Source organism: Scleropages formosus, chromosome 16 (assembly GCF_900964775.1).
Source record: "Scleropages formosus chromosome 16, fSclFor1.1, whole genome shotgun sequence".
In the NCBI taxonomy this organism is placed as follows: domain Eukaryota; kingdom Metazoa; phylum Chordata; class Actinopteri; order Osteoglossiformes; family Osteoglossidae; genus Scleropages; species Scleropages formosus.
This window is the reverse complement of record NC_041821.1, coordinates 11,076,440-11,097,018: the sequence shown is the minus strand read 5'-3', so window position 1 is coordinate 11,097,018 and position 20,579 is coordinate 11,076,440. Positions and strand designations below refer to the sequence as shown.

General features: G+C 42.9%; 1 protein-coding gene across 2 annotated transcripts; it reads left to right on the top strand.

Moving 5' to 3' along the window:
* The first annotated feature begins 7,827 nt into the window (after positions 1 to 7,827).
* Positions 7,828 to 18,715, top strand: LOC108925708 (fatty acid-binding protein, intestinal-like). Of its 2 annotated transcripts, none has more exons than XM_029259107.1 (4): positions 7,828 to 7,987; positions 17,331 to 17,503; positions 17,605 to 17,712; positions 18,472 to 18,715. In XM_029259107.1, the coding sequence occupies exons 1-4, from the start codon at positions 7,951 to 7,953 to the stop codon at positions 18,520 to 18,522; spliced, it is 369 nt and encodes a 122-aa protein (XP_029114940.1). In that variant the 5' UTR covers positions 7,828 to 7,950; the 3' UTR covers positions 18,523 to 18,715. The 2 variants fall into 2 exon arrangements, with proteins under 2 accessions (XP_029114940.1, XP_018593387.1); XM_018737871.1 differs by lacking the exon at positions 7,828 to 7,987 and adding an exon at positions 16,803 to 16,977.
* Positions 18,716 to 20,579: the final 1,864 nt, after the last annotated feature.

The window sequence follows — 20,579 nt, the reverse complement described above, 5'->3', positions numbered from 1 at the left end:
GATAGACTCTGGACCACCAAAAACCCTCCAACGGGCAAGTAGTTATTGAAAACGGGGGAGGATGCAATAATATAAAAGGTCGCGAACCGGGTACCAAGAAACGTCGTGTCCGTTGCAAAGATTTTCATTTCCGATAGCTCTTTCGTGCCGCCAGAGCCTTATTAAGCCAATCCGGTGACTCAGACAGAATACATACAAACCGGGCATTAATTAGATTTGTGCACACTCGTCTGCGAGATGAACGATATCGCACGGACTTGTCTTCAGTTGCCTTCTAGACGCGGGAAATGGCCTTTGACTTATTGGACAACAATCATGATGGCGGCGCGGTAGCACACAGCGGCCACTTCGGGTCCTCAAATACACTACGAAACGGCTTACGGTTTACAGCCCGTGTCTTCTGAATTTACTGCCTTTTGTATCTACTGTTCTCTTCTGTATATTTATTGTCCTGCACTCGTCTGTCTCACGCTGTTGTGTATTCGCACTCTATGTAGCCTCGCCTACTGTTCTGTTGCACCGCGGTCCCGGAGAAACGACGTCTCGTTCCGCCGTAAGCTATATAGAGGAATGACAATAAAACCCGCTTGAATTTGAACGTGAACTTGAAATGCGGCTTAGAAGTACTTTGTCGTTCGGCTTAAACTACTACGAAGCAGAACGGGAGAAGAAAAGGTAGCTGTGGAAGAGTGTGTGTGAGAGCGAGAGATTGGACTCCCTGCTGTGGCTTCATTATTGGGTGGCCTCCCCCGTGCTTTGGCGTGACCCCACTCTTATTGGGGTGGGCGACTCATAGATTGCCTTCATACAGTAGCTGCGTGGCCTCCAACTTCCTTCTGGACCTTTTCCTTTGTTTGTTGACTTGTTTTTTCTTTTTTTTATTTTCTTTTACACCGGGAAGTTAATAACCGGTTGCTCAATTTATCGGAGTTTGTTTTATGGCGGTCAAGCCTGTTACATGTCATGCACACAGCTGCAGTTCTGCATTTTCAAATACATCCGCGTGTACGTCTATCGTTTGATATGAATCCTAAGAATACTAAATTAAGAAATTGCCTGTCTGTGCTGCCGAGCCTCTTAACTGTCTTCCGGGTGTTTTGCTGTATGGAAGATTTATAACTTGCAGTGAAGTATTGCACTGCTCTCTGTCTTTTAGAGGAGATCGCCTCCTCTCTCTGTGCCAGAAGAGTTAATTATGCATGGAAATTACCCAACTTATTGTCAGCATGGTTTCTTCAAAGTTTCCTTCAAGTAATATTTTACTTAATTGATATTTTTGTTTACTTCTCTATCTATCTATCTATCTATCTATCTATAGGGATGGAAAAATTAACTGAAACATTAATTCCAGTACAGACATCTTAAAATTTGTTTCCCCAAAATATTAGAATGTGGCATTAAAAAAAAAAATAATAATATAAACATGTTTTTTTTTTTTTAACTTCCCAATGAGAATTATCTCTTTTCATTATCTTAAGGCCACTGAAAATTACGAAGTACTAGTGGAAAAATTATAACGGAGGCAGTTTAACATGTTATGAGGAATACTTGCAGTTTGGAGACATTTTACACCCTACCCAGAATGGACCTTGAGCTATGCTTCATAGATAGGTTCGGACCACCGTGATTCTGCACTGGACAATTGTGATTATTGCTGTTACTGATCCTGAATGGATGGATGGATGGATGGATGGATGGATGGAAGGATGGATGGATGGAGTGTGCCTATCACTTGTCCATCCTCTCAGTTGTATTGTCTGAAGTTTTGCCTTTTGGATTTTTGGTCATCATGTCTGCTGGCATCATCACGTGTTACATTTCATGATAAGCAGCCATTACAGTTTCATTTTAGGTACTGTAATGTGTTGAGCTGGCAATAAACTAGTCTAACTTCCTTTGTCTGTGCTGGAAAGACAACTGGGATATATAGATAAACAGGCTCAGTAAGCTTGCCTGCCCTTGATACCCCTGTGAGGCCTCTCTTTCTATGCCACATCACGGTATAATAAGTGGTGCACAAGGCTCTCACATCCTTTTTTGAACGAACCTCATATATCATTTACCAGTCTTTGATCTTCACACCTACAACTCCGAACACTAAGATGAATATCATAACATCATCCTTAAAGAAATTAAAGGAATTTACTTGAGAAGGATATTCTTTTTTAAAAAAAAGGTCTGATTGGACATATATTGGCACATAGCACTGAAGCATCTAAAAAGAAAGTATTCACTCTATAACACATATCGTAATACTTCAGAGATGTGAGTCAATAAAGTGGGATGACATTGAAATAGGGGAGGGAACGCACTGGTGCAGTGGGCTTGGCCTGGACCCACTGTATGGCAGCTCTGGCGTTCAAGCCCTGCTTGGGGTGCCTTGCGGCGGACTGGCGTCCCATCCTGGGTGTGCTTCCCTCCCACCGTGCCCTGCGCTGCTGGGTTAGGCTCTGGTTTGCCGTGACCCCCTCGAGATGAGCAGTTTCAGATAGTGTGTGTGATTTTCAAATAGCAGAAAACCCCTGTGCTGTGTAACTGACCTACACTGATAAATGCAGTGTTTAGAAGGCCATACTCTATTCTGCGTTGGATTAAAGCCCTGGCAAGTATAACTAACTGGGCCACAGTCAGGGAAAAGCAGGTAATAGTTAAGTTTTAATAGGGATGTGCATGCCCCGTGAGTCATCATTCGTGTTTACTTGTGGAATTCAACTTCACAAGGAATAGTTGCGTAGGGAGTTCTAGTGTGGAAGGGTGGGAGGGGTACGGTACTAGCAGATGAAGTTTGCTGTGGGAGAAACAAACGCCGACTGCCACGCCGTCTCTCTGCACTCTTGTGGAGGGACTTTCTCTGGTTGTTATCAGGGCCGCCTTCACTTATCACGACTGGATTAATGGTTCTCCATGTGTTCGAAGACAGGTTACCAATCAACAAGGTGCACAAAGGTGATAAACATCTGCCTACACGCTATTCCAGACAGACATTTGCAAGGCATTAATTACATGCTTTTCCGCTGCTGATTACCCATCAGTCAAATATTTGCTAGATCGTAATGAGGGCGGCTGCCATTTACAAAGTCGTCCGGTGCCTTAACCACAATTCCTCTTGCTGGAGCGCTTGTCAGAAAACATGGACCATGTTGTTTAAGACAGCCGGTAATGCTTGCAGGGAGTTCGAGAATTATTTTGGGGGTCATTAAAGCATTTAACAGCAGGTTCCAGTTTCAAGGTGTATCTTTCTGTGCACAAATATGTTTTGAGTATTAAGTGTACAGGGGTATATATGCTTGTACAGTGTTCACAGTCCATGGGAGTGGGAGCTACATTTCTTGCCCAGTACACGTTTGCCAAGTGCCTTCTATGCAAAACTAAGTGGGCACTTGGCACAAAGCCCTTTTGTACTCACAGGCCACATTCCTTGAACCGACATCTGCATTTTACCTTCATTCTAATTATACTAACTACTTCATTCTGCTTAATTCTGATAATCTACTAACAGAATTGATGGCAATTAAAAATAACGAAAAACCTTCATCGAACAAGCAGGTGCTAAACACTGCTTGTTAGGCATGCATTTGGCAAATAGAGTCCGTCTCATCGCAGCAGTGGGTTTCCACAGAGCTCAGGATGCACTTGGAGTTATAAATCATAAAAGAAGTTCTCGTCGGTTTGAACGGATTCGTGTTAACGCTGAATCCATAAAGAGCCAACAGTTAATTTGACTAGTAAAAAAAGAAGAGAGTAAAGATGTAACACAACGAGGGTTATCAAAAGTGTGCCGTTTTCGGTGTGGGGGGGGGGGGGGGGGGGTTTCTTGCCAATATTACTACCCCACGCAGAGCACTAGCACTGTCCAAGCGTAGTCCAATGTAAGGCAATATTAAAAATCACTCGCATTTAGGCTCTAAAATGCTGGCATATATTCAGGGCAGGGAAAGCATTCAGGGTTAGCAAGCGATGTGCAAAAAAAACAGCCTTTTTCTCCCTCCTGCTTCAGCTGTGAGAATTGTTATCTGTAGTAGTGCTCAACAGGGATATTGGATATCCGATTCTATTTTCATCATGCCAACAGGTCCCACGGAAGCCGGTTCCAAGGCAAGAGCACATCCCCTTCGGCTACTGGGAGAACTGGGACCTTTGCCTCCCGAGTGCAATTACATCCAGAAAACCTGGGAGATATTAGTAAACTAAACTTTGAACCCTCATCTTTCTCACTGTGAGTCTTTCATAGAACACAAATATGTGTATGTGTGAGTGTGTATACACACATACATGTTCTTATGTACGTGCATGAGTACAAAACACCAAATAACTTGGAGACACATTACACACACACACATTATCTGAAACCGCTTGTCCCATGCAGGGTCGCGGGGCGCCAGGCTGGAGGGGGAGGGGACACACCCAGGACGGGACGCCAGTCCATCGCAAGGCACCCCAAGCAGGACTTGAACCCCAGACCCGCCAGAGAGCAGGACCCGGTCAAACCCACCGCGCCATTGCACCATCACACCCCCCAGAGACACATTAATAAAGTTTTTTTTTTGTTGCCCTTACCACATTATGATCGCTAATACAGAAGTCTCAGGCTTCTTCACAAACTGAAGTTCTGCTCACACTCGTACTTTAAACACTCTTAAGAGTGTTTGTGCAGACAGTTGCCGTCGGATGACTGACACGCTGTCTGTCTCGAATATGTAAATGGAGGCACGCAAAGTCTTTTAAGGGGCATCTATGCAAGTATCGCGGTGGGGGGTCTCCCTCAGAACATTTGTGTATTAATCCGCATCAGTAAGAAATGCAAGAGCCACGTTTTTTAATTAGACCATAATCAAGTGCTTCTCAAAAGGTGCTGCTTTTTATAACAGCTAATTAGGTCTTTTAAACTGGCATCCGCGTGTGATAAGCTACAACAAATTATAATCCTTATCACTGTCAGGTCAGAATAAAAGCCTGAATGCATTTATGGAGATGTAAAGAAGCGCCGTAACGAGTTCGTCGACATGTTGACGCATTGGGGCTTAGCTTATAGAGCTGCTGAACGTGGCAATTTCCTCAAAATAGTTATGATGTGCCTATACCGTGCGTCATCTTCTTTGGACAGATGTGCTTCATTTTGTTGCTGAATATTTCATCTTATTCCATTTTATTTGGTTAGATTTTCAACTAGCCACGAGCATTCATCGATCTCAAGAATTCAACACTTCATTTCACGTCCTTAAGCATACGTGGATGGAGCAGATCCGCTAAGAGGAAGCGTGTAGTGCAGGGTTTAAGGCTGACATCATGCACGTTGAAGGTTCTGGGTTTTCGTCCCCCCCCCTCCTGGTATTTTATCTTAGATGAAGATGCTTACCTCAAAGTGATGAAAAAAATGTAAAAATGACCCGGCTGTATAAATGGGTAAATCATCGCAAAGTTGAGTATCTAACACTCCAAGACCCCTCAGACAAAGCTGCCAGCTAAATAAGAAGCAATAATAGGCTCTTTCAAAATAAAGTTTCGGCACACAGTGTGTGTGTGTGTGCCTGACTCCAAACTGCTCTTGGAATTATGTCGTACCAATAATAATCATCTCAAGAGTATAAAATGGCATGATATATATTCCTCGTATGAAACTGGAGTGGAATACCAAGTTGGCTTTATTAAAACAGCAAGGAGTATAATTACCTCTTGGTTAAATGCTCAAAGTGTGTCATCCTGCCAAAGAGTAAGCGGAGAGAGTCCGCAGGGACACAGAGGCACACAAATGTAAATATTCATTTTCATTTACATGCCAAGCAAACAAAGAGCGCGAGATCTGGAGATTCCCCAGCATTTTCAAACCGAACAGGCAGAACTGGAACAGCCATTTCCATAATTCGAGTCGACGGCTATGGCATCCGAGCCCTGATGATCCCCTGAATTGACGGGTCATACTTAGCACTGATTTTAAGCACTGATTTCGGCAGCACGCCGTATATTTAACAGTAGCTGAAAATACTGAAAACCGCAGCCACTCTCCTCTTTTTATCTATAACCCTTTTGACTGGTAGCCGTTATTAAATATGACATACAAGTGCAGTTGGCAATGATGGCTTTCATCTTCCTTTCTAAAAGGACCATAAAAAGAAGAAGAATAATGCGACTACAATACAGCGATGAATCACGCTCCTTTTTCATGCTGTCCTTCGACATCAAAAAAAATATCCAGATGGTAACAGAAACTCTGACTTATTTAGATTAGTGAAACAAAGCATAAAGAAAAGTAATAATGTCTATAAAAAGTGGGGGAAAAATACTCTTGGCAGGAGCTGGGGAATGTGAATCACCTGTGGATGTTCCAGGGTCTTACATAAAGGTTTTATGGCTTTTTTTGAGACCTAAATATAAAGTCTTACCATAGTTCCATGACAGATGTGGTCTTCATGCACTTTATTACTTCTGATGAACTTACACGTGGATGTGTGGAAGAGACCTCACTGGAGAAACAGAGAAAGGTCCCACTATTCACTATTATGCGAGGAGTACAGAATTTATATAGCGGCCCTGTCTTACAGGATAATATCCATAGGTCAAATGTAAATTTTCTTGATAATTTTCATATGTTCTAAAGCACTACATGTTCTGAATACAAGATGAATGAGTCTCTATTTTTTTCATTTAAATGTAGCACTGTTCAATGTGAGCTTCCCTTCTTTTTAAATTAAAATTAAACTGCTCAGTACTTACAGAAGGACGCTCAAAATGTCAAAACGCAATTTTTGCATCGCTGAATTTTAATGGGAAAACTATCGTGAAATATGAGTTTTAACACAGTACTGGATTTTTTTTTTTTGCCAGAAATCCTTCTTTATCCACAATACACAGTGCAGCTACAATGCTGTATTGTTATGGTTTTGCAGTAGCCCTTGAAAACTTGCAGTCCCAGTAGCTTTTTGCAGGATAAACATTATAAACACTATAAACATGGCCTTTTCCCCATTGCGATTGCCAGCCTCTTAAAAAGCATTTCGAACAATCTGCAGAAACTCCTCTGAATTTCTCCAGTCCCACGGTGTTTATGTTATCATCACTGCATATTAAGTGGAAATTGCACAACTAAAATAGACTTCCATAGCAGCCATCGGTTGTTTTCAAACATTTTAGTTAGATTTTTTATTTGTTTTGCTGATGCTGTTTTTCTCCATAGCAACTTAGAGTTTCAAGCCACTTACGATCATCGAACCATTTGTACACCTGGTAAGTACCTTGATGAAGGTTCCTGCAGCAGGAGGTGTGTTTTGAAACGGGGTCCCTGCAAGGCAACAGCTGTAGCCACTACATCCCCTGCTGCCCCACTGCAAGACTGTTCGTTTACCTCGTATTTTCCCATGCATTGCCGTACATGGACGAGTATGGATGAGTGACCCATTGTAAGCAGTGTATCTAGCAGTGTAAGTCACCGTGGTGAATAAGGTGTGTGGGCTGGTAGCACTACAAAGAGTTCACTGGAAGTCGCTTTGGAGAAAAGCGTCTGCTAAATTAATAAATGTAAGTGAAAATGTAAAATGTGTAATATTGCATATACACTAACAATAATATATGATGATTCCAGAGAACAACAACCTCCTTAGATACAGATTTTTGGAGTGGGGAACAAGAATGCAGTTTAGTTTTGTAAATATACTAACCAAATGTCTGCTTATTAACCTCCGTTTCTTCAATGTTCATCGGTATGTATGTTTGCGTAAATGTATGTATACACAATACAACATTCTTCACTGAGATTAATTAACTTTCATCTATTAATTCATTAATTTGAATGTTTTTTCCTCGCCCGATTAGAAGTAATCGTCGGTGGTAATTTCGGTAAACCGTCTGTCTGCGGATCATTGGGTTTCGCAGATACACCCAGGCCAAGAGTCTTTCGGCAGACTCATCGGATCTGACCGCGTTGCTGTTCCGGGTGTTTCTTTTATCGATGGCAGAATGAGCAGCGCTGGGCCAAATGCGAGCCCTTCTAAATGTAAGTACAACAGCATGTGTTTCTCGTGATCTGTTTCGGGAGGTGCTCGACGGGTCTGAGAAACCCGAGCCTTGAGGACCAAGCGGCCACGTTTTGGAGACAATAGTCAATAAGGATAACGCAAAAAGGGGCAGAAATTGCTCCCGATTTCCATCTCGGCTCAAAATGGCCTCCTTTTTGTCGGCCGCTGTTCCGTGCCGCACCCTCGCTGACATTCACGAGGAATGATTTAAAATAAAACAAACTGTGGTGAACGGCGGAGGCACCCCAGATGGCGTCACGCATCCTCGGCCATAAATCGAAATTCTGATGAGAATTTTTGCCGTTCTTGTCGTGCGCGTGTCTGTGTCCCCGACCGTAGCAGCCGACGGTTGCGCACATGCGCGCGACGCTGCCGCGGCGGCGTCTCCTCGGAGAGCTCGTCTCCAAAGGGTCCTCGACCCGCTGAGAAACAGCGCCGAGCGACGACGCCGAGCGCGTGCCGAGGGCACGGCCTGCGTACGCCACGCTCCTCTGTGGCGTCTCTCTCATCACGCACCTACGATGATGGAGGGAAGGCGATCCACTTAAAACCAGTCAATTATGTATATGGTAATGGCAGCGTCGCATCTCATAACCACAAGTGCAGCGCAGACTCTACGAAATCCTCACCCTGTAAGGCCGCCGCATCTGTAACGTCTACATTTCAGACGCAGATCCGAATATGGCGCTACGCGGTTCGAGCCAACAACAACCTGCGCGGGTTCGCGCCGTTCGTTGGGCTGCAACCTCAAAGCGGAATTCTTTCCAGAAACACCTGGAACGCGGCTGAGGGCACTCTTCGCCTCACAGACAGGAAACGCGCGTGAACGCCTACTTATTTGCGCCAAAAGACACCGACTAATGCGTGCCGATCTCTGCACGCGTGCGTCTTCGGACGGCAAGGGAGCCGCTTTGCGCATTAAAAAGCTGAAATGTAAATTCAGGCACATCCATTTTGACCTAAAACACGGGCCACAGACACTGTGCAAGGGGAGGATGAGGGGAGCGGAGCGGAGCGCAGAACGGTCTCCGACGCTTGTGTAGCTGCTGCCCCCTAGCGGCGCCTGGGGTCAACTGTAGCGGGAGCCGCTGTGGGAACTGCATACAGCTCTGTGCAAGGGGGTAAATCAGTGTAAGGAGCTCGGTGTGCAGATCTAATATTGCAAGTCACTTTGGACAAAGTTAGTCGCATAATAATAATAATAATAATAATAATAATAATAATAATGAGGAGGTGCAGTGGACTTGGCCAGGTCCTGCTCTCTGGTGGGTCTGAGGTTCGAGTTCTGCTTGGGGTGCCTTGAACTGGCGTCCTGTCCTGGGTGTGTCCCCTCCCCCTCCAACCCTACGCCCTGTGTTGCTGGGTTAGACTCTGGTTCGCCTTGACCCCGCTTGGGACAAGTGGTCTCAGACAGTGTGTGTGTGATAATAATAATGACAATAATTCAAATTCTCAGCTGGACTGGCATCCCCATCCAATGTGTAACCCCCACAGCCTTGTGCTCAGTCGGAAGCATGCTGGATAGGCTCTGGATCGCCATGACCCTGACCAGGACAAGCGGGTAGCAAAAATGAATGAATGAATAAATGTCATTATGACGAAAGCTGAATATGTTTCTCAAATTACGAGTGTGTGTAGTTAGTGCACACATGTTCATCCACACATGTGTCTCTGTTACTCAAACGAGGTTATAGGGCTCACTTAGCACAATTTAAGTTGACCTTTAAGGGAAGGCTGAGGCTACATATGAGCGTGCAGAAGGCCCCGTGCGTTTCTTTTAGCTTCTTATCTGCGCGTCTCAGTGCTTCTCTGCTCGCAGTAGCAGTCGTCAAATGAGCAACAGAAAGCGGGGTGTGTTACTGTCAGTGTACCTTCTCGGAGAGACACCAGCTTTCTGACAGCCTGGCTGCATGACTCAGCCTCGGCTCCATCACACACACGCACACGCGAGCACACAGACGCACACACACACACACACACACACACACACACGGACACGTGTGCATGCACAGCAGACGGACCGCCAAACTCTGGGGCTCTTACACAACTCGGCACCCATCATGGAGCAGGAAAGGGCCTCGAACATAGGCTCCTGTGAGGGGTTCGGTGCAGTGTGTTTAATGTCACAAACGCCGATGCTCAGAGCCCCCTTGGAGGACTGGGCAGATAGGGGTGATGAGTTGATGCGGGGGGGATATGAAGGTATGAAGGTTAGGGGTTTCTTCTGCTTTTCTTAGTGGGGGGGTATAGTGCTTAAGCTCAACCTTTGGACTCAGAGATTGCAGGTTCAAATCCCACCTCCTGCTGTAGTACCCTTGAGCAAGGTACTAACCCTGAAGTGATACAGTAAAAGTTACCCAGTGGTATAGCGGGCCAGTAACTGTCAGCACCCTACAGTGTTGGGGGCTTTGGAGAAAAGCATTCGCTCGGTGAGTAAGCGTAAGTGTAACCCAGATGGTTGAGGGGCTGCCTGCCGAGCTGCTGTCCGGTCTGGTCCTGTCACAGGAGCCTTCTGAGGCGCCACCACTCTGTCCTGCTGCCATGTTCTCGTCTCTCAGTAGCCGAGAGGAAAGATTTAGGTGACAGATAAAAGCTCTTGAGCCCCAAGGGCAGGTTTCTTTAAAAAGAAACTCTTTTTTTTTTTGCCCCGCTAGAGAGACGTCCTCTCTGTGATTTTGAAAAAGACGCACTGAGCACTCGCACCGCAGACGCAGTGTCCTGCAGCCTTATTACACAAACTGTTCACTTCATATTCATGTTTCATACGGTTCGGTGGAGTCCTCACTGATGGTGCATAACCCCTTCACCTCCAAAGACTCATTATCAGTAACCGCGTGTCCAACTCAGAGTCACAGAGGTTCAGAGTCTGTTCCAGAAACACAGGATGTGAGATGGGTTATACCTTCAGTGGGATGCCAATCCACACAGGGCAACCTTACACACACACACACACACACACACACGCACGCACACAGACTAGGGGCAATTTAGTGTCACCAGTTCACCCGAAACACATGTCTATCGACTGTGGGAGGAAACCAGAGCACCTGGAGGAAACCCACACAAACATTTGGAGAGCCTGCAAACTCCACACAGACCGAGCTGGATTCGAAACTATGTCTAAATGTACGGTCCAGAAGATATGGGCCACCAGCACCTTCTGATGCATCGCGTTGTTCATCTAATTGTGGACTTTCTAGGTATTCAATCACAGCTGAACATGTGTTTTCAAAAAGCATTTTCTTATCCAAACTAAAATTCACCATCTTTACATATTTTGTGCAGATTTAATTCTGAATGAAATTCCTTCTCATTTGAAAATGAGCCTAAGTGCCATTTGATACTCTCATAATGACCTCCAACTGCTCTTTATATTTTATAATTGCACTTCATATTGTATAATTATCTCACAAAAGTCATAATAAAAGAATGTGTGCACATGTAACCTGTGAATAATATAATCTTTTGTATTGTTTGTTTTATGCAAAGTAATTAACAAATGGTTCCTGTAAAAGTGCTACACTGAAAGACTGAAAACAAAAATGATATTTCTTTCAGTTTGACACTCATTATTGGATCAAATTACTCCAGTGCTGAGATTGGATTCCATGCTATTTTATATAACCTGTCACGTACAGCTAACGGGAAACCGTACACCAGCAAACCCAAGTTCAGCGTGGTTTATTTATTTCGTTTTTTAAAAAAATTTATTTATTATTTATTCTTTTTTTTGTTTATTTGTCTTTCCATATTTCTGCTGACAATGGGAAAATGGTCTGTTATGAATTAAGTAAATACTGTGTTGTGTTCTTTCCCCAACTTTGTGATCTAACAGAATGTTTACTGGTCCTTTCCTAATAAAGGTAAGATGGTTTTCACTAGGGGGGGTGCAGTGGTGCAGTGGGTTGGACCACAGTCCTGTTCTCCGGTGGGTCTGGGGTTCAAGTCCTGCTTGAGGTGCCTTGCGATGGATTGGCGTCCCATCCTGGGTGTGTCCCCTCCCCCTCCGGCCCTACGCGCTGTGTTACCGGGTAGGCTCCGGCCCCCCGCGACCCCGTATGGGACAAGCGGTTCTGAAAATGTGTGTGTGTGTGTGTGTGTGTGGTTTTCACTAATAAACAGGCATCCGCAGGAATTACAGTGTCACGTATGTTCCCGTGTTGCAGAAGTACATCAGTCCGTTCCTGTGTTGTGAAATCCCAATCAATCCACTTGATAGACTATTTTTCCAAATAACCTGAACACTTCAAAAAATGTGTTGGCGCTTCCATAAACATGCCCAGATTATCTTAGTTACATATTTATTAAACACAAATCCCACCTTTGCTCCGTTGGCCGTACGGGGAATCTTGGCAAGTTGGTTGTCAACAACTTACCGTTACAGTTTATTATGTTTTATAGGGAAAAATCTTTGAGGTTTTTCATCTGGGCAGAAGATGTTGAAATGTTGTATACAATGTGGTCTTAGGATGTTTTTTACTCTTAGAAGCACAGTTTATTGCTGTTTCTTTCTGTGACTCATTGAAATGGGTCAAACACTGTTGCAGACATAGCGCAGCGTGAGTACACATGTTTACCGTAGAACAGCCCACATGAGTACAACTGTGACACACAGTTACCGTCATATATTCACGCCCTCAGTCAAATAAGGCAGTGGCATCACTATCACTAGGGTTGGTGTCACACCCCCCCCCCCCCCCCCCCATGGACCTCCTCCCTACCGGACCATACAGAATCCTTAGTAGCGTTTTTCCTAACGTTACTCGGAAATTGTAATTCCCGTATACCACTGAATGTAAAGGCGATAGTAGTGACATAAACAATTTGCAACATTAAAATGACACCTTTAAATTACAATATCATATATGAACAGCCATGTTTGTAGTTCTTGTGGTGACAAATTCGGTAAGAAAACAATAGAATTCGAAGTAAAAAAGTTTAAGCACTACATCAAAATCAGGTTTATTTTAACCTTACTGACAGGTTCCCGAATACTAAATACCACAACACTGTAGTTAAAACAGCAGAAAATTTGACAAAACGGCCAGCAGCAAAACAAGAGCGCGTGCTTGCAGCACGTGCAGACGAAACCACGTGATTCGAAGCCTCATTGTAATTGGGTAATAGTGAGAGCTCTGAGCGGAGCGCGTAGAACGTTCAAAAAGTAAATTAGCATGGAGTTTTAGCCTTGTAGCTATATGGACACATGTAAGCTGGGCTTTATTACAATAATGTTTTTGTTGTTATAACTAACTGCAGGGATATTTTTTATAAAAAAAAAAATAATAATAATACATTTCTGCTGAAACACTGCACAAAAATTGTAAAGACAGTCATTTCGATGTCACCCCCTGATCATGTGACCCGGTGCGGTCCGCACCCTAGTGATAGCACTGCCATTGACATAAAGCTCTTTTTCCTATATTCACGCTGTTTTCGCTTTGCTTCGCTCCTATGATTTGATGCATTTTAATTGAGCTCAAGGTCGAGACGTCAAAGTTCATTTCTTAGTGACAAAGTTTTCGTTTTGCCAACATTGACAGCGTAACGAAGCGAACACTTGTGCAATTCTTCTAACTGACCCAAGGTGGCAGTGTTGGTCCGAAAGTGAATTGCTGAAAATTCGCGCTCTTTCACACCATGAACCTTAATTTATGATCCCACACTTGTGTAGTCCAAGTCAGCATACAAATAATAAACAAACGGACCACTTTTCACTCCCTATATTGATTATGCTTCATTCAGCTGCTGATTTTGTCTGAGGTGCCTTTCAGCGTTGGGGAAACTTTACAGCGATTTACCCATTTATACAGCAGGAAATTCATACTGTAAGAAGTCAGTACGTACCTTGGTCCAGGGTAATGCATGAGGAGGTAAATTTAATCTTCAGATTGCAAGATGCAAGTCAAAACCAATATTCCACCTGCTGGTTTAATACCACAGCAGCAGTAAATAAGCAGGTAGTGTGAGTTTAAATGTGCTTTATGCTTTACACTTTACACTACACACGGGGGGTGCGGTTGCACGGCGGGTTTGGCCGGTGCCAACTGTGCGGTGGGTCTTGGGTTCGAGCCCTGCTTGTGGTGCCTTGCGATGGACTGGCGTCCCGCCCAGGGTGTGTCCCCTCCCCCCTCGGCCTTGCACCCTGTGTTGCCGGGTTAGGCTTCGGCTCACCGCGACCCCCCCCCCCCCCCTGCTCGGGACAAGTGTTTGTTGTCAGTGACATGACTTTACACTTTTGAACAAATTAAGGTTCTCTCCTATATACGGTGATTCATAGCCGTTGATCAGCCCTTCGCCTCTCATGACATCTCGACTGTTGCACCACTTCACGTCAGAGAGCACAGTGGTGGCCTGATGTGGAGAATTATTATCTGTTATTGAGAAAAGAACCATAAAAGAGCAAGGAGATAATGCAGAGCATGTGGAAATGTACTGGGCCTCACAGTCTGTCCTTCCGCAGCTATTGGCACCAGTATGCAGGACATTCAGCTCTCTTTTGTTCTTTAAGATAATCCACAATAATGAAACGAATGCTTCATTTACACTGTCTTTTGCTTTACTTCCATTTGCATAATTTCATTTGCAAAACTGCATTTTGGCTTTAAGCCAAATTACGCTTATATTATACAAATATCATTTGAGTTAGATACTACATATCACTCTGTGAACTTGAAGGAGGGGTTGTTTTACTCTTTTTTTTTTTTTGTTGCCCTAGTCCCATTCAAAGGTCATGAGCTGATTTCACTGCACACTTTGCTCATCTGATAAAAAGTATTTACTACAAATCCATGCAAGTGCCATACGTTGCGTCAGAGTCAGTGCTTGCAGCTTCATTCAGTTTTGGTTAAGGAGTCACTGGGGGTTGGCAGCGGTGTAGCGGTTTACACTGAGCAGCCGTACCAGTGTACACACCTTGATACCTTACCGGAGCAGTTCAGGTGAGAGCTGCTGCAGCAGGATCCTTCCTGGATACTGAATGTACACTGCATACAAACAGAGAGACCTGGGACCTTGGATGTTTTGCCATAACTGCCCTAAGTGCAGAGAGTCATTATAATATTTTCCTGGGACAACAGGTAGCACCTTGTGTTTGAAGGACTTGGGTTTAAATCCCACCACCTGCTGTTACAGTTTTGGTCAAATTCTCCAATTAAAAATACCAAAAGAAAAATATAATCTTAACGAATGAAAAATAATTATATTTCTAAACCGTTAACATGCCGATTATTCAGACTTAATAAATTCCTTCTCCTTTGCACACCGTTTTTTTAAAATTAATGATAAAGTATATAATTTTAAAAATTATTTTGCTACATTTTGTCAGGAAAAAAAAAAAAAACGGTATGTGAGTGAATACATTTTGTGCCGAAATAAAACCAGGTTTCCAATTTAAACATAAATACGCATGAAATAAGGCCTCTTAGAAGTTGAGCTCTGTTTTATAATTCCAAAGGTCTTTGCTAACATAATGATGTAGAAAAAAGATTAAGGTTCAAATGACATATTACAATAAAATACTATTTATAGGTTATTTTATGGGGTCAACTGATTTAAGGTTATAAATGTGCTGAAATCAGTTTAGGATTATACATTGGCTGCATCAGAACATATACAGGTTTATATCTCTTATCAACAAAACTTTTCCTGGAGAATACACTTAAACCTTCAAAATCACACCTGTTGCCTTTAGAGTTTCCAGTCTGAGCTAATTTTCAAAAAATTGTAAGTGCTGATGTCATCACCGGTACCTAAATACATTTCTTCGGTCCTCATCTGCTCTATATCACAGGCTGCAAGTTCACTAGAAAGGTGTTCATTCAAATATTGAAAAGATATTATCAATAGCTTTGATTTGTCTCCATCTCTAACCCTGTTAAATCACAACTCGGAATTGCCTTTAGAAAAAGACATGGAAAGTGTGCTGATTATTCTTATGTATTTGATGTGAAAATGTATGTTGATGTTATGGTCCACACCAGAAGCTCCTCCACTAGTATGCGATTCACCCAAGTGCCTAACTTTCCCCCCCATAGTTAAGTTAGCATTTAACCTGCATATAATTCTTATGACTTCTGGAAGATTTTCCTTTTTGGAGCTCCTTACCTCCTAACCTTCTGCTCTTTACTTGTATGTCTTTGTGTTTTCATGGTATATTGATTTCATCTCTGAGTTTCTACGACCCAGTTCTGTTTTGCTATTAAATCGTTTTTAAAAACAAAAAAAGTTTCTGCAGGCAGGGATATGGATCAGTGTAGAACACTTACTACCGGCTCGATGAAAGACGAATTACAGCACACGTCTTCCCGCCTTCGAAAAATCAACTGAATCTAGTACTTACACTCACTTCTCTTTTCGGCACTGCTCCTCATTGGGGGTTTCAAAATGTACTCTTTCCCCGCAGGCGATTTAACAGAGATAAGATTGTAGCTGTAATAAAGCTGTTTGAACTCCTTTTGGGTATAATGCCATGTGAGTCTTGCCATGCAGATAGGAGCAGACACTGGCGTCATAAACCACTGCAAACCAAAGCATTATCACACATTAGATGGACAATTCCAAGAAAAATGAATTGCGCACAATTGCAGAGCATGTGAGTATTCATTGTTCCACATCTTGCAACACCACCTACCAGTGTAGCTGAGCCCAGACCTGTGCTGCAATAAAACTCCAGACAAAAACCACAACTGTGAAAAAAAAGGGAAGCTGGATCCTCAGACCTATTTCGTCAGTGCCTTTAGTAGAAAATTGATTCTGAACGAGGTTTAAACAGCCACATCAGCATTCTGATAACGGAGGCGCGATAAGGGAGAGTCGAACCCTCCGCCATGGTTTAAAAGGACCGGCTTCCGCACCAAAAGGCCACTCCGCAGAGCAGATCCGTCCTCAGCACCGGCAGCCATGACGTTCAACGGCTCTTGGAAGGTGGACCGAAACGAGAACTATGACAAGTTCATGGAGCAGATGGGTAAGGAAATCCTTCTGCCCTGAAAAAAAGCGTCTAGCCACTTCTCAGCAAGCTGTAACACCAGGGGACGGATTTTCAAACCGGAAGCGAAGCGTGTTGAACCTGTTGTGTGGGATATCTTCACATTGTATTTCTGCTTCTTTGCAGCTTCAATAACAGCTGTTATCAAATATGAGGGCACACAGTGGAATCTTATGTATCTGCCCATGTTAGACGTACAGCGCATGTCGTGAATATAGATGAAGGTTAATGTCACATCCCGCTGCATAAGTGCAAGGTGAACTACTCTTCGAAATAACACCGCAGCTTTCTTTGGAGCTGCTGCACTGATTCTTCTCGGTGTCCCGTGACAGGTATTAATCTGGTGAAGAGAAAGTTGGCCACACACGACAACCTCAAAATCATCATCGAGCAGACCGGGGACAAGTTCCACATTAAGGAGAGCAGCACCTTCCGCACGCTGGAGATAGACTTCACTCTGGGAGTCAACTTTGAGTACAGCCTGGCAGACGGAACCGAGCTGGCGGTACGCAGGCTGCTGTCGTACCTTTCGCACGCTGGTCGTTCTGCAACGTGTGCAGCCCAAGGCTCACAGCACGATTAAATGAAAATACCTTCTATTGACAGGGTACGTGGAATCTGGAAGGTGACGTGCTTAAGGGGAAATTCAACAGGAAGGATAACGGAAAAGAGCTCATTGCATCCAGAATCGTCTCTGGGGATGAGCTCATTCAGGTAGGTCTGTTTTCTGGATCACAACATCCAAGGCACAATTTCTTGGAGGGGAAGCTGAAGGTAATGTCAAGGGGCGTAGAGCACATACAGTACCATCACATTGGCTCTTTCTGCATTATGTGAGCAAGCTGCCATCCATCCATCCATCCATCGATTTGCAGTAACCACTTACGGAATTTAGGATTTCATTTGTCTGCAGCCTATTTCAGAAGCACCAGTCCATTGTAGGGCAATCACACACTCATTCCATCTGAAATACTAAAGGTAATTTATAGTCACCAGTTTACCTGACATACATGTCTTTGAACTGTGGGAGGAAACCAGAGCATCCAGAGGAACCCATGTGGACCCCGAAAGAACATGTGAAATTAACAATATAACAATACTGGCAAATGTGAATTCGAGTAGCCATGGCCGAGGTTGTTCATGTTCAACCTGTCAGACACAGGGCTATGGGTTCGTCTTGCTCTAGCTCTGTCTATAAGAATAGGACCTTTACCAGCTATTCTAAATACCTCCCATGACCCAAAAGCATGACTCCCAGAACCACTTATGGTTACGAACTGTTCTTGGCATCTTTATGGTATACCACACTTTCTTTCTATGGTTGCCGTTTCTGGCTGGATAAGATGATGGATGACCGGGAACAAGTATTATCCCAACAGTGTGTATAATTTTCTGTTAATTTTCTATTAAGTTTCCCATCAGCATTACACTGAAATTCTTTTTTTCCTCCCTTCCCTTGGCATTCTTTTGCAGAGCTACAGTTACGATGGAGTAGATGCAAAACGAATTTTCAAAAGGGCTTAGGACTTCCTTCCAAAGACCTCATCTGTTTGAGCAGGGATAGACAAATGGGATAAAACTAGACATCTGGTGTCACTCGAAACGGCACATCACCTCTGTCTAAAGACACCAACCGGGAAACCTGACTCGTTTCTGTCCCCAGGGCACCAGCACAGGAGTAATGGCTTCATGTGACATTTTTCAAAAACATATTTCCTGCTGCAGTGTTCTGTTTGTCCTTCTCTGAACTGTGTTTCGTTATTAAAAATAAAAAGAAAACTTTGCATAAATAAGGGATTTTAAATTAAATTGTTTCCTGCCAAGCTGCTTCTACTGCTTCTACCGAGCCACTATTTTTCATATTAGGAAAAAACTAAGAATAATACTTTCTTTTTTTTTTTCCCCTGTGTCAGACAGTTTGCTGGAAAAGGGGGAGGGAAATGGAAGCTCTTTGACTTTAACGTGATTGATGACAAAGTATTAAATCATCTGTCATGTCTAATAGCGAAAAGGGAAGTCGGGCAGTGAGGCACATGACTTCTCAGCCTCAAGGAGAAAATGAATTTTGCACGAGTTTTAAAGAGGACATTAGGAAGATGCTGCCATTTAATTTCTCTTGATATTAGTTGCTGACACTTCAAGCACAAAAAAAAAGAAGCTCATTCAGATATTTTAAACAAATATATTTAAATACCTTGACAGAAGGTGTTAGACATCTGGTCTCGTAATTTTGATGGTAACAAGATTCAGTGTTTGATACAGTGTTTGCCCACAGGCTGGCATGGCATCACACATTCACTAAGTATATTCCTAAATAAGAATAACTTAATAACTGTCTCAAAACAGATTATAAACTAGAAAAGCTTTAAAAGATGTTTCTTTGCGCATCCAGGTGAAAAATAATTAGGCGCATAACCCAGTTTAAAGATACTTTCTTTTTTCCATGTGATGGAGGAAGTTCATACTGTGTGTTATCAGGCATCCCCTGAGCAGTAAAAAATTGGCATGCATGCTTTGCATTTATACTTCTAGTCAAAACTCGGACTTTTATTTCATTATGCTATCAACTTTAATTTCAAGATCTAAAACATTCATCGGTCAGCTCTTTGAACTATAAATTACAGAAATTGCATTTGTAATCGAGACCTCATGTCGAAAGTGTTTCTGATGAATAATTGGGGTAATGCTGAAAAATTCTCTTGGCTTTAAAGATCTGTGTGCATATTTGTGAAACCACCTCATGTGTTTAGCAGTAACAGAATACCTTTACTCATTTAGCTCACACTTTTCTCTAAGGTGACTTACAATGTTTAGGTTACAATTATTCAACCATTTATACAGCTGGGTAATTTTACTGGAGCAACTTAGAGTAAGTACCTTACTCAAGGGTACTACAGTCAGAGGTAGGGGTTGAACCTGCAACTTCTAGAGCCAAAGGCAGTAGCCCTAACCACTACATTACTAGCTGTCTCCAGCTTAAAAGTAGGGGCATTACCTTATTATTATTATTATTATTATTATTATTTTAAAACAGGCAATGATTTCCACACTCTTCCACTCTCTGCTAAGCTATTTATAAGGTATCATTTGCAATAAATACATAGTAAATGAAACAGTAATTTATAATAATACTGCCATTCAAGAAAATATGTGTTTTATCTCAAGTTTTACATAAGGCATTACCATGCTTTTTCAACATTTATGTCTTTCTTTCAAACGTAACTACTCAGTGACTCATTATTATTATTATAATGTCAGAAGATTTCTGCAACAAGCTTGCAAGCCATTACGGGTGCTTGATGTTACCAAGGTGTGCGTTTGTCTGTTCTTGTGAGGTGTTTCTTGTTTGTGAGCGTTAACAGCTCTTTACGTGAATATGAAGGTCCAAGTTATATTCTCATAAAAGAAGCGTTCCTTGTGTGAGGGAGGCTTGTAAATATACATCATTATGAAAAAAAAAAAAAACATTTTTTTGCAAATAGTTGTAAAATTTATATGTTCTGTTTTTTTAAGAGATCTGAGCTCACGTCCTACTCAGTTATACTAAGTGTGATCAAATCTCAGTTAAAACACACTAGTCG

Excerpts from the sequence above, each read along its gene's own strand:
- LOC108925708 (XM_018737871.1), top strand. The coding sequence starts at position 16,911 with ATGACGTTCAACGGCTCTTGGAAGGTGGACCGAAACGAGAACTATGAC. Across the intron at positions 16,978-17,330 it reads CAAGTTCATGGAGCAGATGG|GTATTAATCTGGTGAAGAGA; the intron begins GTAAGGAAATCC and ends GTCCCGTGACAG. Across the intron at positions 17,504-17,604 it reads CAGACGGAACCGAGCTGGCG|GGTACGTGGAATCTGGAAGG; the intron begins GTACGCAGGCTG and ends TTCTATTGACAG.